Source organism: Misgurnus anguillicaudatus, chromosome 13 (assembly GCF_027580225.2).
Source record: "Misgurnus anguillicaudatus chromosome 13, ASM2758022v2, whole genome shotgun sequence".
NCBI classification, from domain to species: Eukaryota; Metazoa; Chordata; class Actinopteri; order Cypriniformes; family Cobitidae; genus Misgurnus; species Misgurnus anguillicaudatus.
Genome location: NC_073349.2, coordinates 4,915,281 through 4,930,822, shown reverse-complemented (window position 1 = coordinate 4,930,822; position 15,542 = coordinate 4,915,281). Strand labels below are relative to the sequence as shown.

At 37.1% G+C, this 15,542-nt stretch overlaps 1 protein-coding gene across 1 annotated transcript in view; it reads right to left on the bottom strand.

Annotated features, from left to right (window-relative positions):
- LOC129430870 (PDZ domain-containing protein 4) overlaps window positions 1-14,841 on the bottom strand; it is a 38,858-nt gene extending 24,017 nt beyond the window's left edge. The window contains exon 1 of the mRNA XM_055188476.2: window positions 12,072-14,841. Within this exon, the coding sequence (XP_055044451.2) occupies window positions 12,072-12,131 (60 nt within the window). The 5' untranslated portion in view covers window positions 12,132-14,841. The remainder of the gene's footprint in view (window positions 1-12,071) is intronic.
- Between the last annotated feature and the right edge of the window lie 701 nt (window positions 14,842-15,542).

Sequence of the window (15,542 nt, the reverse complement as noted above, 5' to 3'; positions counted from 1 at the left end):
GTTATCTATATTCCACTGTGAACAAAATACAAGTCTATGAGATTTGCAAATCATTCCATTCATTTTTTACTTACAATTTCTACAGTGTCCCAACTTTTTCTGTTTTGGGGTTGTAGACAAATTCAATGCAAACAGGTATTACTGGTTGCTTGGCTATTCTGAGTGTTTAAAGCTTGTTGCTAAGCGGTTGCTAGGATGTTCTGAGTTTTTTAATGTGACTAAGCCGTTGTTAGGGTGTTCTGAGTGTTTTATACTGTGTTGCCAAGCCGTTGCTAGGGTGTTCTGAGTTTTTATAGTGCATTGCTAAGCAGTTGCTAGGGTGTTCTGAGTGTTTTATATAGTGATGCACCGATCCCATATTCTGGATCGGTATTGGGGCTGATCCGGCCTTTTTGCTGGATCAGATATCGGAATAACCATTGTTATTGACAAGCGATTATAAGGACAAAGTATTATAAAAGCACCATAAACATTTTTCTGCACTATAACCAAAGTCGTCTTAATACATTCGATAGTTTCATGTGAAGGAACAAACGCACATTTAAAGATATTTAAAGGATAATTCCGGTATTCAACACATTGAGTCTCATTTCTAGTTTGTTTTGGATGAACTACAGTGATGGGCACAGAAATTTTGACAATGGGTCGAGTCTTGAGTTTTTGACTCATTTAGAAGCGTCTCTTGACTGCTTCAAAATGGATGTCAATGGCCATGCACAAACATGTCATTAAAACAACACTTAACGTTCATTTTCAAAACTGTGCTACTCACCGAGTGGTTCGTGGTGTTCGTTGATGATTAAAAACAAGTTGTGTAGCGAAATACAGTTTCTGTCGTGTTTTATTTGGCATTTTGTAAAATTCCATTGACTTCTCTGGAAGACTCATTGCTCGCTGATATATCACTCCACCGCCGGGAAACAGAAAAGGGTCTCTTTACATGTGGTTGTAGTTTTTTCGCTCGGTTTCTCTCAGAAGACATTTTTCCCATATTTGTAGGGCTGAACCAGAATATTCGAATATTCGTTCCGTGAGTTGACATTCGATTTTTTAGTTTTGAGATTCGAATATATATATAAATATTTTACAGCATTAATGCAGAGCTTTTGCAAAGCAGGAAGTGTGCTTCACGCTCCCGCTCTATAGGTGGCGCAGAGAGACCAACATCCATAGCCAACAGCCACCAAACGCCACCAGTGGAGAGATCGCCTTGAACGTGAAGCGCGCTTCCTGCTTTGGCATTTACGCTAATAGTGTTGTAAATAACGTTCAGTTTCTTGCAAAAACTGATTGATTTGCTTCACAAGACGTCAATATGTCACACGGAGTTATGGGGGATTACTGTTGTATTGGATATATATGCTTTAGCTCTTAAAGTGTGTGGATCTGTTGACTTGCAAGACGGAGCACTGGGGTTTCTGCAAAATATCTTCTTTATTGTTCTGCCGATGAAAAAAACATATTGGATGGTGTAAGTGTTATAAATAAACTTGATTTTGAACGTATGCTACCGTTTTATTACAGTTTGTTGGACTATGTTGATTCATGCTTCAGACTCAAATATAGAGCGGAAGTATATACGCGGTTGTGAGGTGTCTGAAAAAATAGTTCCACTATAGCAAATAACACGGATTGAAATCACACATTGCGCCAATATATTTGTTTTTAATCATCAACGAACACCACGAACCACTCGGTGAGTAGTACAGTTTTGAAAATGAACGTTAAGTGTTGTTTTAATGACATGTTTGTGCATGGCCATTGACTTCCATTCTGAAGCAGTCAAGAGACGCTTCTAAATGAGTCGAAAAGTCAAGACACGACCCATTGTCAAAATTTCTGTGTCCATCACTGTAGTTCATCCAAAACAAACCAGAAATGAGACTCCAAGTGTTAAATACCGGAATTATCCTTTAAGTTAAAAAAAACACTGTAACTTAGTCGCAAACTGTGTTAATCCACTGGTGAAGCGGACGGATGAAACGCTTCATTCAACACACACACACAATAAGTGTAGGCTTTATTAAAGATCGGATTTTATAAAGTCTCAGTAAGCTGTTGGATGGATGCAATTCAGTATGTGCTGAGCACACGATGCATCTATTCTCTATGGTCCCGTACACACTGCATATTAATTCGGTTGTCACTTCACCTTTTGATGCTTAATCCTGTTCTGTACACACACAGTTCAGTAATTTACGGGACTCACAACTGCATTCTACAACCGAATTAACTCCCGCAAAATGCAGGTAGTGACAACCGAATTTACAAAAACTCTGCACAGTGTGTACATAACCGAACTGAACAACTAGTAGTTAATCAAGTGTTTAAACGTTCATCATAAACAGGGCAGGTCTCTCTGCTGAAAAAAAAGAAATGCTTAGAAGAGGAAAAAGTCTTCTGTATGCGCGGTTCAGAAAATGACAGAAGCACAAGCGTTTGCTGACTAACAGTTAGTGTTGCCAGATCTTGCACTAAAAAAACAGCGAACAAGAAAAATCCAATAATAAACCGAAACAAATCTAAATGCTTTACCTCAAAGATCAAAATATTAGGACCGGCACCCCCACACTTTATTAACACCAAAAACTTCATCGCTTCATGAGCCAAAAGCCATAAACGGTTAAGCGCCAAAACGGTATTTACGTACAAAAAAAGACGAGGAAGTGGCAACACTGCAAGACAGCGCTCTGTGAAGCAGCCTCACAAAAGCGTAAAATACACAACGCCAAGACGGAGGTTTATTGCAAAACACAATGCTGTTATTATTTTGGTCAAAGCTGTGAGTGATACGCACGCGAGACGGCAGAACGTTGCTATGCTTATTTCTGTGTCAATCATCACATTTTCGGGAGTAAGGGTTGTTCCGTACAGACATGAAACGAACATTTAGGGGATTCACTCCCGCATTTTAATGCGGTTGTCACTCCCGAAAGTTTGCAGTGTGTACGAGACCTTTGTGTTTTAACAGTTATGAACTTAACTTTCCATTGTGGAGCGAGGATTACCTTGTGAGAATGCTTCAAGTGCCCAGGAAGCACAGTATGATTTCTCAATATGATTTAGGCGCATCAAATTTGCACCCAGGATGTGCATAAAATGTCAAGTGCATAATTCCCAAAATAACCATCTGCATACCAAAGCTTTTTTACTATGACATTTTTGCGCAATTAAGGAAAATATATTTAGCATACTCAATTGATTAAACATACATATTATATGTTCTCCTAAACACTGTCATGATTAATATTTACTAATGTTTCCTATAACTTGTAAATAATTTTAAAGTATTGTTTTTTACATTTAAAATTATACTAGATGTAGCCGAAAGCACTATACACATTTAACATTGTGTGTGTATTAATTTAAATTGTTAAAAAAAATACAGTAGTATCCGATCAGCAGGTATTGGTATAGGCCGATATTCAGAATTCGGGTATCAGAATCGGAGATGGAAAAAGTGGTATTGGTGCATCCCTAGTTTTATACAGTGTTGCGATGCAGTGCTACAATGTTTCGAGTCTTTATAGTGTGTTGTTAAGCAGTTCCTAGGGTGTTGAGTATTTTTTAGTGTGTTGCTGAGCAGTTGTTAGGGTGTTCTGTCCATAGTGATTTTTTTTTGTCAGATTCGAGTTGCCATTGGACATGGTGTGGGACCCACAATCTTCTTAAGTCATGTCTGGCGAAACAGACAGAAAGGGTGTGGCTAAGCACAGCCGCAGAGCTGTGTGTGTGGTTGTGTGTGTGTGTGTGTGTTAGACAAAGGTTCTCTGATCAATTTAGTGGCAAATTTGTGCCATATGTTCATTAATACAAATGTAACTACACAAAATCCAATGTAAGACAACATATTATGCTTGCCTAATGAGTCTGGTTACCATAGTTACCACAACCCATTGCAATGCAGCTTTGAGCTGAGAGAGAGAGCGCAGGAGTGAGCGAGGGCAAGGAGGTGCTGCGGTGATTGATGGGGTGTGTGATATCTCTAGTGTGTCGGGCAGATTGATGATGTTTATTCTGCTGTTTGTTTTGCCTGTGGAAGTGAAACCACACAACACCTACATCACTTTCCTGCTTATATATTGTTGATGTGTTTGCATTTGGATCCTTGTTTTCTCTAAAGTTGATTTTTATGTTATATATTTGATTTATAGAAGTGGATTTGAAACAGCATTAATGTCTGCTTTAGAAAGTCGCGACATGGAACAGTTTAGTGAAATAGAAAAACTTCTGCCCAAACGCTTGCATGTCCAATTCAACCACGCCAATCATAACAACACGCCCTGTTTCTATAGCATTGTAATACTAGCTAAAATGAAACTTGTGATAATTATGAACACTTGAACATATATCAGCTTAATAACAATCACTTTAGAGGACCAAAACCATCTTTCGGAAAATTTTATTGGAAGTGTAAATCATTTTTGTATTAAGAGCCGAGTCCCATTCGTTTGCATGAAGAGGGCGGGGTTTATGACTCGTACTGCAGCCAGCCACCAGGGGGCAATCAAAGAGCCAGCAGCTTCATGTTATGGCATTGTGTTAACAAAATTACGGTTATTAGGAAAAACATCAAAGCTACCCAAGCAGCCACCATTTACCCAATAGTACATTTAACACTAGATTACCATACGAACATCTTGAGTCATTTAAACCTACTACAATAGAAGAGCTCATTAAATTAGTAACATCATCCAAATCATCGTCCTGTATATTAGACCCTGTTCCTACAAAATTACTTAGAGGTATTCCATGTAGTGTCAGACCCAGTATTAAATATCTTTAACTCATCGCTAAAACTAGGGTACGTTCCAACTGCCTTCAAACTAGCAGTTATTAGACCGCTCATTAAAAAAAACACACCTTGGCCAGGGAGATCTTAATAACTTCAGACCAATCTCAAATTTCCCTTTTCTTTCTAAGATATTAGAAAAAGTAGTGGCAAGCCAGCTATGCGCATTCTTAGTGAATAATAGTACATATGAAAAGTTCCAATCAGGATTCAGGCCCCACCATAGCACAGAGACAGCGCTGCTTAAAGTACATATGTCCTCCTTTTAACATCCAATCGTGGTGAAATCTCAATCCTTATATTACTAGACCTTAGTGCAGTCTTTGACACAATACATCACACAATCTTACTCAGTAGACTAGAAAACTATGTTGGCATCAGTGGTCAGGCGTTAGCCTGGTTTAGATCATATCTAACAAATCGTTATAATTTTGTTTAAATAAATGAGGAAGAGTCATATCACTCCCCAGTTAAATATGGCGTACCGCAGGGATCAGTTTTAGGTCCTATCCTGTTCTCGTTAAATATGTTACCTCTAGGAGACATTATCAGGAAACATAACAAGTTTTCACTGCTATGCGGATGATACCCAGCTGTACATATCGTCACATCCTAGCGAAACACACCAGTACTTAAACTAACAGACTGTATTAGCAATATAAGTGACTGGATGGCACATAACTTCCTTATTCTAAACTCCAATAAGACAAAGATACTTATTATCGAACCAAATCGCTCCAAACAAAATATGTCAGATTATAAGTTGCCCATAGATGGCTGCACTGTGGTGCCATCTTCCACGGTTAGGAACTTAGGTGTGATGTTCGACAGCAACTTATCCTTCGATAGCCATATCTCCAACGTCTGCTGCACAACATTCTTCCATCTTAGAAATATCTTAAAAATACGCCATATGCTGTCTGCACCAGATGCAGAGAAGCTTATCCATGCTTTTATGACCTCTAGAATAGACTATTGTAACTTATTACTCGGGGGATGCCATGCAAATCAGGTAAACGGGCTTCAGCTGGTTCAAAATGCCGCTGCTTACTCGATCTAAAAAGTATGACCACATAAGCCCAATTCTGGCATCTTTACACTGCCTACCAGTCAAATATTGCATACAATTTAAAACACTACTAATCACCTACAAAGCCTTAAATGGCCTAGGACCTTCGTATCTTAGAGAATTACTATCAGAATACAATCCATCACGAACACTGCAGTCCCAAATTCTGGTCTCTTAACTAACCCTAGACTATTAAAAGTGTCTAAAGGTTGTAGATCCTTCTCCTACTTAGCCCCAAAGCTCTGGAATGATTTGCCATCTGATGTCTGAGAACCAGACACAGTCATACACTTTAAGTCTAAACTTAAGACTTTTTTCTTTATCAAAGCATTCATTGTCCAGTTAATGTACTTATCTTGCAATAGTCAGCCTGTACGTAACAAAGCATTCACATAACTCGTCTGGGTAATATACTAATGCCGCAATAGCTAGCCTGTCTGGAATCGAGCAGATATTAAACCACAACACTGTGTGACACTTGCCATACATGTGAACGGCCCCTATGCTAATATGATTTTGTTTTTCTCTCCCTGTCTCGTCCTCGATCCCAAGGACATTGAGACAAGTATACCCAGTTCTGGCTGCCGTGAAGGTTAACACACCACTGATCTACTAGCCGTCCTTCAACGTGATGCCCAGCTGATGTCTGACCAACCGACGGAACCCATTTAATCTCCACATCCGTTTACACACACACATCGCTCGCTTGTAAAGTTTATTCATAGCCGCTGTATTTTGCTATTTATGTTTTCTGTTGCTTTTTCTGTATTTTCCCCTGCTTCTATTAATGTAAAGCTGCTTTGATACAATTACCTCTTTTGAAAAGCGATATATAAATAAAATTGAATTGAATTTGTATCATAAAGGTCATGGGTTTGATTCTCAGGGAACACACATATTGATATAACGTATTTTTTATGTACTGTAAGCTGCTTTGGATAAAAGCATTTGCCAAATGCATAATTGTAAAAAGTACATACATACAGCATATATTTGAATCTGCTGTTAGACTCTTCACCATTCAATATGTAAGCATGAAGTGAATATTTGCACAGTAAATGAGAACTGGTCTTCTTTCCACTCTCTTCCACTCAATACTTGAGTATAATACAGATCTCTATCCTGTGATGTTTATACAGTACAGTATGTGTTCTGAGTGTAATGATGCTGTTCATTTACATTAAACTTGCTGTACGACTGCTGCATTGATGTCCAGTGTGTGTGTGTAATATCTATGTGTAGCTGAGATGTAACTTAAACGTGACTCACTTTGAGAGGTAACAAGTCCAATAACTGTGGTAACTAGTGAGAAGAATATGAGATTAAACTTGACAGAGAGTCCCACAAGATTTATTTTCAGGCAGTGTCACGGGCAGCCCCGCGGGTCCTCAGGAGACACTGAGGTCTATGGATTCATTCCTGCTCTGTGATGCGTAGAAATCTATTACTTCTGTCATCTGAGGGCAAACAACTGAAGAAAAGAAGCCATCTATCCATCCTCTCATCTGTCTATTCATTCATCAAATGTCTTCATCATCATCATTTCTATCCTTCAACTCACCTTCTTAAAACTCTCATCTCATTCGGCTTCTGTCCATCAGTTCAGCTCTTCGTCTGATTTCATTCATTATTATTTCATTACTGTAATTACTTTCATTATTCATTTGAATATAATTTCACTCCCAGAAGAAATCTGTAGGCAGGAGATTAAATAAAGTTATCATGTTAAATAACAGCATTGTCTCAAATGTTTCTCTTGAAATTGCTTTGGAGAAATACGGTAGACTAGTTTTATAGTTTGATTGCAGACTTTAGTATCTTGACAAATTCAAGCATTTATAAGATTGATCAGATCTCATCTATAACTCTAAGTGAGATTTATGTGAGATGCCTTATATATCTTTATTAGTCTTTATTTGCTCTCTTCGTGTAATCTCACTGCTGTAATTATCTGTAGGATTTAAGTACATTCTGAGTTTATCAGATTTATGTTCTATTAAAGCAATATTGCTCAAGTATGAGTGTGATATAGCTCAATATCATCATGGCTGTGATTATACCTCACAGCTGTGATGATATAGATCCTTTATAACATCCTTTTCGGCCTTTTGTTGTCAATGTCATAATAACTCAATTTCAGTTTCATACAAAATACAGTTTATGGGTTTAAAGTGTAGTTTTAAGATTAATAATAATATTAAACAGATATGTATAATATTCAAATGTGCAATTGATTCATAAAGATAGCGCCATTTTACTTTGTTCTCATGAATCTATTATTTGTTTCTATTATTTATATTAGTCTGTCATTTGTTATAATTGTTTTGGCTGAGGTTAAAAGTTAATTTGTACAGTATAACATAAATTTAATCTTAACGCTGTACTAGAGCACTATATTTTTATTGGACTTTGTTCTTGTCAGTGCTACAGTGAAAACAGAATAATTAAATGTTTTTTTTATATTCTACTTTAACCAGTTTTTTAAAAATCCTTAGAGAGATGATGTTTCTGAGTGATGCTTTTCGTGTCGTCTCGTGTTTTAATACTCACGTTACCGGAAAATAAGTCATCAAGTGTCCCAAAGTAGTGAGCCATGTGTCCTTACCAGTGCCCAAGCACCTGTACATGATATATTGGGTTAATTCCAAGATGTGTTTTTGCTCCCTTTCAAGGGCACTTCAGGAAGGGGGTGCATGCAAACAGACGCTCCAGGTGAAAATAAAATGATTCGCCACGTGTATTTTAATCGGCCACACTATGAGACGCAATCTGATTAGCTATGATCTTTGAAGGAAATAGGGCATAGGAAAGATCATTCCATCCACGGATTCACTACCTAGGGAGCTAGAGAACTGATTAAGACAAGGAAAGTCTTTAAAAACAGCGTTTGTGCAACTGAATGTGTGATCATCCATCCTGTTAGCAGTTTTTTTACAAGTGTTGGGGGTAACGCATCACAAGTAACGTGCATTACGTAGTAATATTACTTTTCTGAAGTAACGAGTAAAGTAACGCATTACTTTATAAAAAAAAAAATTAAAAAAGTAATGCAAGTTACTTTTTTAGTTTAATTAATTTAATAAAAAATTATGTACTGAATTATAGTTACATTATGCACTCTATGTGTACACCTTTTGTGGGAACAGTTTGAGTCAGAAACTGAGATGGCAGGCCAGAGCTCAACATTTTTCTAATGAAATATGCAATTTCTGAATGCAGAACTTTTTAGCCATGAAAACACTTTAAGAGTTTCGTTGCAAAACGACATAACTCCGTTTTTTAATTTTTCAGAAATCTTGTTTTTTGGTTGTGCATTCCAATTAATATCAATTCAACTGCAGTTGGTTTGTTTTGATTTAAACCTTCATAACTTAAAAAATACACCTAAGCAGCACCATAAAACAAAATAATAACATGATAACACAATAATAAACATGTTTTGACAAAAATGTTAAAAATGGATTTATCTCATTTTGCAACGAAACTCTTCACCTGCAAGCCTGAAAGAGGTCAATCGTCATCCAAAAAAAAAGTAACGCAAAAGTAACTAAAATGTAACGGAAGCATTACTTTCCATGAAAAGTAACTAAGTAATGCAATTATTTACTTTTTTTGGGAGTAACTTAATATTGTAATGCATTACTTTTAAAAGTAACTTTTCCCAACACTGCTTTTAACAGTCATAGATATGTGCCATAGGTCACGATTGCTTCAAGCCTCCCTCCATCATTCTAAAATCACCAGTGGGAAATGATACATAAACGATACGAAACGGTGAAGCGGTTAAGGTGATGATACTAGTAGAATAAGGCTGTCAGCCAATCAGATTGAAGAACCGGAAAGGATTGTTGTATAACATTGTATGATGCATTCGGCTAACAACAACTATCTATTTTAAAAGCTCATCTTCACAATGTTAATACACATCATTCACATCAGTATTTTCTGTACAGCCCGGAAAAAATAATATTTCACACGAGTTATGTACGCTCTGAATTGAACCGTAATAGAAGAAAAACAAAAACCCTTTTCAGAGGTCCAGTGAATTTGTGCTTCACAGATTAACTTTGTGATTTCAATCTCATCCAGATCGAGCGAATGTGTTCATTTTACACACACCTGTTAGAATATTCTAGAGAAAATAACACAATGTTATGGGTCAAAGGTCCTCTGAAAAACCAGACATACAAAGTTTTTTTGTTTAAAGGGACACTCTGAATGGATTCCAAAACTGTAAAAATCAAACATTTAACTTTGGGGAGCTGGAAAATGAGAATTTTTTTTAAAAAAGTGGAGTGTCCCTTCTTTAAGAATTGTTTACATTTCAAAACAAAGGAGGAACAGATAAGTGACTGATCCTTGGAAAGGCTGTTTTGTATGTGTGCAGTTCATCACACGTCAGCTCTGAATGAGAGTAGACGACAAGAGAAATTAGTATTCAAAACCTGGCACTCGTGGGGCAGTACAGCCAACACAGTATGTGTACTGATGTGAAGGTTCATCCAAATGGTTGCTATGTTTCTTGCTAAAGGGGTCTGCAATGTACTAAATCTAACAACAAAGTCACTAAGTTGGTGGCACTGCCTCAGAAACTCTCTATTACATGAGGAAGTAAACTCCACCCCCACTGAAAAAAATTATTCATTGGATTTAATCAATTTTTTTAAGGTAAGTGGTTGCAATCAATTTATTTAAGCTACATTTAAGCAAAAAAGATTAGTAACGTAAAATAAAATATAAAACTTTTGTTTAAATGTAGCTTAAATAAATTGATTGCAACCACTTACCTTAAATTTTTTTATTAAATTCAATGAGTAAGTTTTTTTCAGTGCCCTGATTAACATAGAATTTGCATACAAGTTGACTTTGAAAATAAAAACTATTAAATAAAAAAGAACATAAAATAATGATTTGATTTGTGTCACTATTATTGTGTTATAAACATAAATTAATAAATGCAATGCAGTTTCTTTTTCATGTTTGCCTTTAATTTATGGAGCCAGAATGATCTTAATAATAATTCACGCAAAAACATGATGCACACACGCATAGAAATTCACACGCATGAAGCCTAATTCATGTGCACAATGTATATATACTGTATATATATATATATATATATATATATATATATATATATATATATATATATATATATATATATATATATATATATATATATATTCACAAAAAACGATTCACATGCATATAATAAAAATACATATTTATTAAATACATTTCACAAACGAAAAAACACAATTCACAAATGTACAGCTGTGTAGGAAAATTTTTGAATGTTTAAAATTCACAAGTTTATTGACAGTCACGATAAACTTGTGCATTTTAAACATAATTTGAATATATATTCACAAAAACTGATTCACATAAAGCTTAATTTCCGTTGAAATTAGCCAGATTGCGCAAAATTTAAGAACATGCTCCTTTAGTGCTGCGCTATTGGCGGGTTGAAGGGAGAGCTCGCATCTGATTGGCTAAAGAGTACGAATGACCCACATTAGAGAAGCGCGCTGCCAGGAAAGTCTAAAAAACCAACACTCACGAATCCAAAGCAATTCACACACGAAAAAGATGAATCGCACATTCACAGTCACAATAAAATCGTGAATTTTAAACATTCAAAACTTTTCGTACACAGCTGTACATTTGTGAATTGTGTTTTTCATTTGTGAAACGTATTTAATGAATATGTTTTTTTTATTTTGTGCATGTGAATCGTGTAAATTTGGCTACGCGTGTGTGCATCCTGTTTTTTGTGTAAATTATTATTGAGATCACTCTGGCTCCATATTAATTTTTCATAGTGGAGGTTGTATTGAAAATGAAATGTCATAAAATGCAACTGCTGTTTTATTTCCAAATTGATAGGGAGGATGCATTATCACTATGAAAACAAAAAAAAAAACTTTTGGCAAATATTTTGCATACAGTTTTCTGTAATGAAATGTTTAATCTTGTATTCAATGAGGGGGCCCAACCTCATTCTTTCATTGGGCCTGCTAGTGGTGCTACTGTGAATAGATGCACAGAGTACTATATATAAATGAACGTGTCTATCTTGCCTTGTGCCTTTACTGTAGATACAATCTCAGAGACTGATGCTATTAACAATGCGCTGTTATTGCATGGAAATCAGTTGTTTCTTGATAAAGGTTATTGACAAATAGAAAAATTCAAACATCTGACTCTTACCTGAAACATGACCCGGTATTGTTCTTCAGGCTTCTGCACCACACACATATTACAACCCATCCTGACGTCTGATCTCCAGCCCCAAACTCCTTCAGATCACCTGTAGCTGTCTGTCGAGGAAGAGCTGTACGAGTCGGGATGCAGTATCATACGGCTGACACTCGCAGTGGCTATGATCCAACTTTCCACTCATGGGCAAAAAACTTTCTTGGATCCACATCAAGTTCAAATCACCTTCAAGTAAATGTTCAGAGATGGTACATGTCTTAAAAGAGTCCATTAACAAGCTTTTCCACCATCCATGTAAAACCCTTTCTTTGATTGTAAAAGAAGCCCACAGTGTCATATCTCAAGTCTGTTGTGCAGCGTGAGCTCCATTTGTGCTTCAAATGTAACGTTTCATCACATTGATGTGCTTAATTCATACTCACGACAGTATTTCATCAAAGCCACGTCCTTCTGTGCTTTTACTGGGATTACATCTGAATGATTTCTAAATCAGTGAACGCTGCATATAAACATTCAGTTTTTCAGGAAGGCATTGATTGGACGAACAATCATTTTCAGTCAATGGGGAGGGCTGTAAATGCAAAACCTTTCTAAGAAAGGAAGAAAATTGCTGTTTTGCAAAACCACTGATAATTTATCTTCCTTTGACCACTGCAGCAGAAAAACTGCTCTCACATCCAAAGCATCATCTGCTAATGGTTTTGTCACACACTAAGAGCTGGAGCTTTAGATTTTCTCGCACATATATTTATGAAATCAAAGGTAAGCAGTTTTCTCGAATTCATCCGTCTATACAGAAGAAAAGTATTTTTTTTACACCAGCTTCAGGTGTTTTGTGTTCACTGTGAAAGCAGTTTCAACATCATCTTTAGACGTGCTTCCGCACCTTCACACGGGTGTTCGCTTTCAGTCTCTCATTTTTCAAAGACTCAGCATGAGTTCAATAAATACTGCTGGGTAAATTGGAAAAATGGTTGCACATAAAACCATAAATTAAATTGATACTAGAGGGAACCCAAATCTCTATACTTCAATGCCTAAACGTGAATAATGTAGAAATAGCAAACAAAGTGCCCATTCGCAAAAGTCAACACACCGGACGTTTGCCATACAATCCTGACTCAACACAGATGTTGTTTTATATGTGTGCATCCTGACTGAGCGTATGAACTTCTCGACGCCTTTTTATGTCCAATATTCACCCAATTTTGATGTATGAAAGAAAATTCAATTAAACAACACGCTGCTTTAATGGTGGTCACTGGTGGTCTGTCACAGATAAATCAATATCTCTCTCTTAATAAGGTAACAGTTGGACGCCTTTGGTGCTCAGTGGTTTGTGAAATCTAATTATCAGACATTGGGTTTGGAGATGTATTGAGATACAGTGCGTTAAAGCTCCTGCTTTGTGTCATTGTTAGACACGTGCTGTCCTGCTGGCACACTTTGCTGCAGGGTTGGGTCAATTGAAAGGCAAGCTGTGTGAAGGTGCGTATAAATCTTTATCCAATCGCAGACTCGGATCTGACGCAGGCGTCTTTGGCGTAAGCTTTACCGGCCAGCCGTTCTTCAATGTTAAACAAATTTGCATTAACTTTGTTTGTTTTTAGTTTCCTGGACAGGGTTTAGTTTAATCCAGGAATAGACCTTAGGACATAACTAAAATACATACTGGTGTGCATCTTGAGAAAAACAATGGCACTGATATATGGTGTTTTTAAATTAAGGCAGCTTAAACATGCAATTTATTCTGGGACTATGGTAAACCCAATGGAAACCGCCCCATAATGTACAGGTTTGATCTCCGGGTATCTGTTTTGTTTTTGTTACTGTGCGTCTTTGCTCTTCCAACACTTTCTCATCACTTCACAGTGAGTTTGCTAGAAAAATCCCTACATGATGCTCTCAATCAAAACATTAATAGCAGACACAACGTTTCTATTATTATCCTGTACTACTATGTCTTTTCTGTAGAGCTGCAAAATCATGGAAAGCAGAAACTGAATTATTCAAGCGCTACTCTTATTGTCTGCACAAATGTCAACTCTCAACAAAACAGGTTTGTGATTTTAACACGTGACGTTAACCTCATTAAACTGTCAAAGGCGGTCGTGCTGTTTCATGCACCCTGCTGTTAAAAATTTCAGGCTAGTCATTCATGCTGCAGTAACGTGCCAGACAGACCGAGAGCGCTCGGAGACATTTACAGGCGTTGCCCTCCTACCACACATACACACCATAGGTCAACCGTTAACCCGTGCAAATAAACCAGTCTGTTGTATGGACGGCCTCGCTTGCGATAGCTTCAAATAGTTTATAGAAAGAAGTAATGAGAAGAAAGTGATGAAAAGTGAGATGCAACAGTCTTAAAAGTATTCCTCGGACTTAATGGCATCCACACACCCGGCTTATGAAACCGCCTCAATCTTTGGACTATAAAAGACTGAAAACAGGATAGTAAGTCATGAAATGAAAGAGTATGGTACTGTATCATCCCTCTCTTTCTCTCTTGTTCTTCCCGAGAGTGCTGCATCCTTTTGTTTGGCTGGGATTTGAGTAATCCATGCTGTGTCCCAAAAATCCATTAACGCTGATTATTAAAGAGAAGAAGGACCAGGCGGTGTGAAATCCTGCAGCTGGGAGATAAAAGTCCAGTCCTGGTTACAATGAGGAGAAGAGAGATGATGGGAGGCGAGAGGAGAGCAGGTGAGCTGAGGTTTCTACTGTCTCGTCCCCTCATGTGAGACACTGAATAAACTCCCCCACTGCAGCGGAGAGAGAGAGAGAGAGAGAGAGAGAGAGAGAGAGAGAGAGAGAGAGCACAAAGACATTAACACCGTGTAAAGCCACACACACGGTACATACTGCTGTCATTCAGTCTGCATAATGAATTTTAAAACTCCTGTGAGCTAATGGATAAATTTGATATTCATAAGGTCACAGATTGACTGTAATAGTGCCTGAATCAGGCTTGTGATCTTGTGTGATATGAATCATTTATCTTCTGTATGGATAAAAACACAGATATACACACTCATTGCAGCAGATGTTTCATTATTTTAACTGTTCATTTAGTGCTGAAAGAAACAAAGAGACGCTATAAGAGAAGACTGAGAGAATGAGAAGAGAAATAATGTAACAGGTGTGAGGCACTGATGAAAGAGCCAAGACCTGTAATATAATTACTGTGTGTGTGCGCGTGTGTGTGTGTGTGCGTTCACCTTCTGATCACTGCTTCTTGAAAAATGAAACAAAACATGTCACACAATTTCCCTTGACATTCGCTTTGAAAATAGCAGTGTTTCCATTTAAAAAATTAGGTTTCATTGTTTGATCAAACAAAAAAATAGACAAACACCCAAATTTTAATGATTATAAACTGAAGTTGTCATCGGGGGCCATTAAACTCTCTACTGAAAAAAAGATTCATTAACAAACACAGGGCCCTATTTTAACAATCTA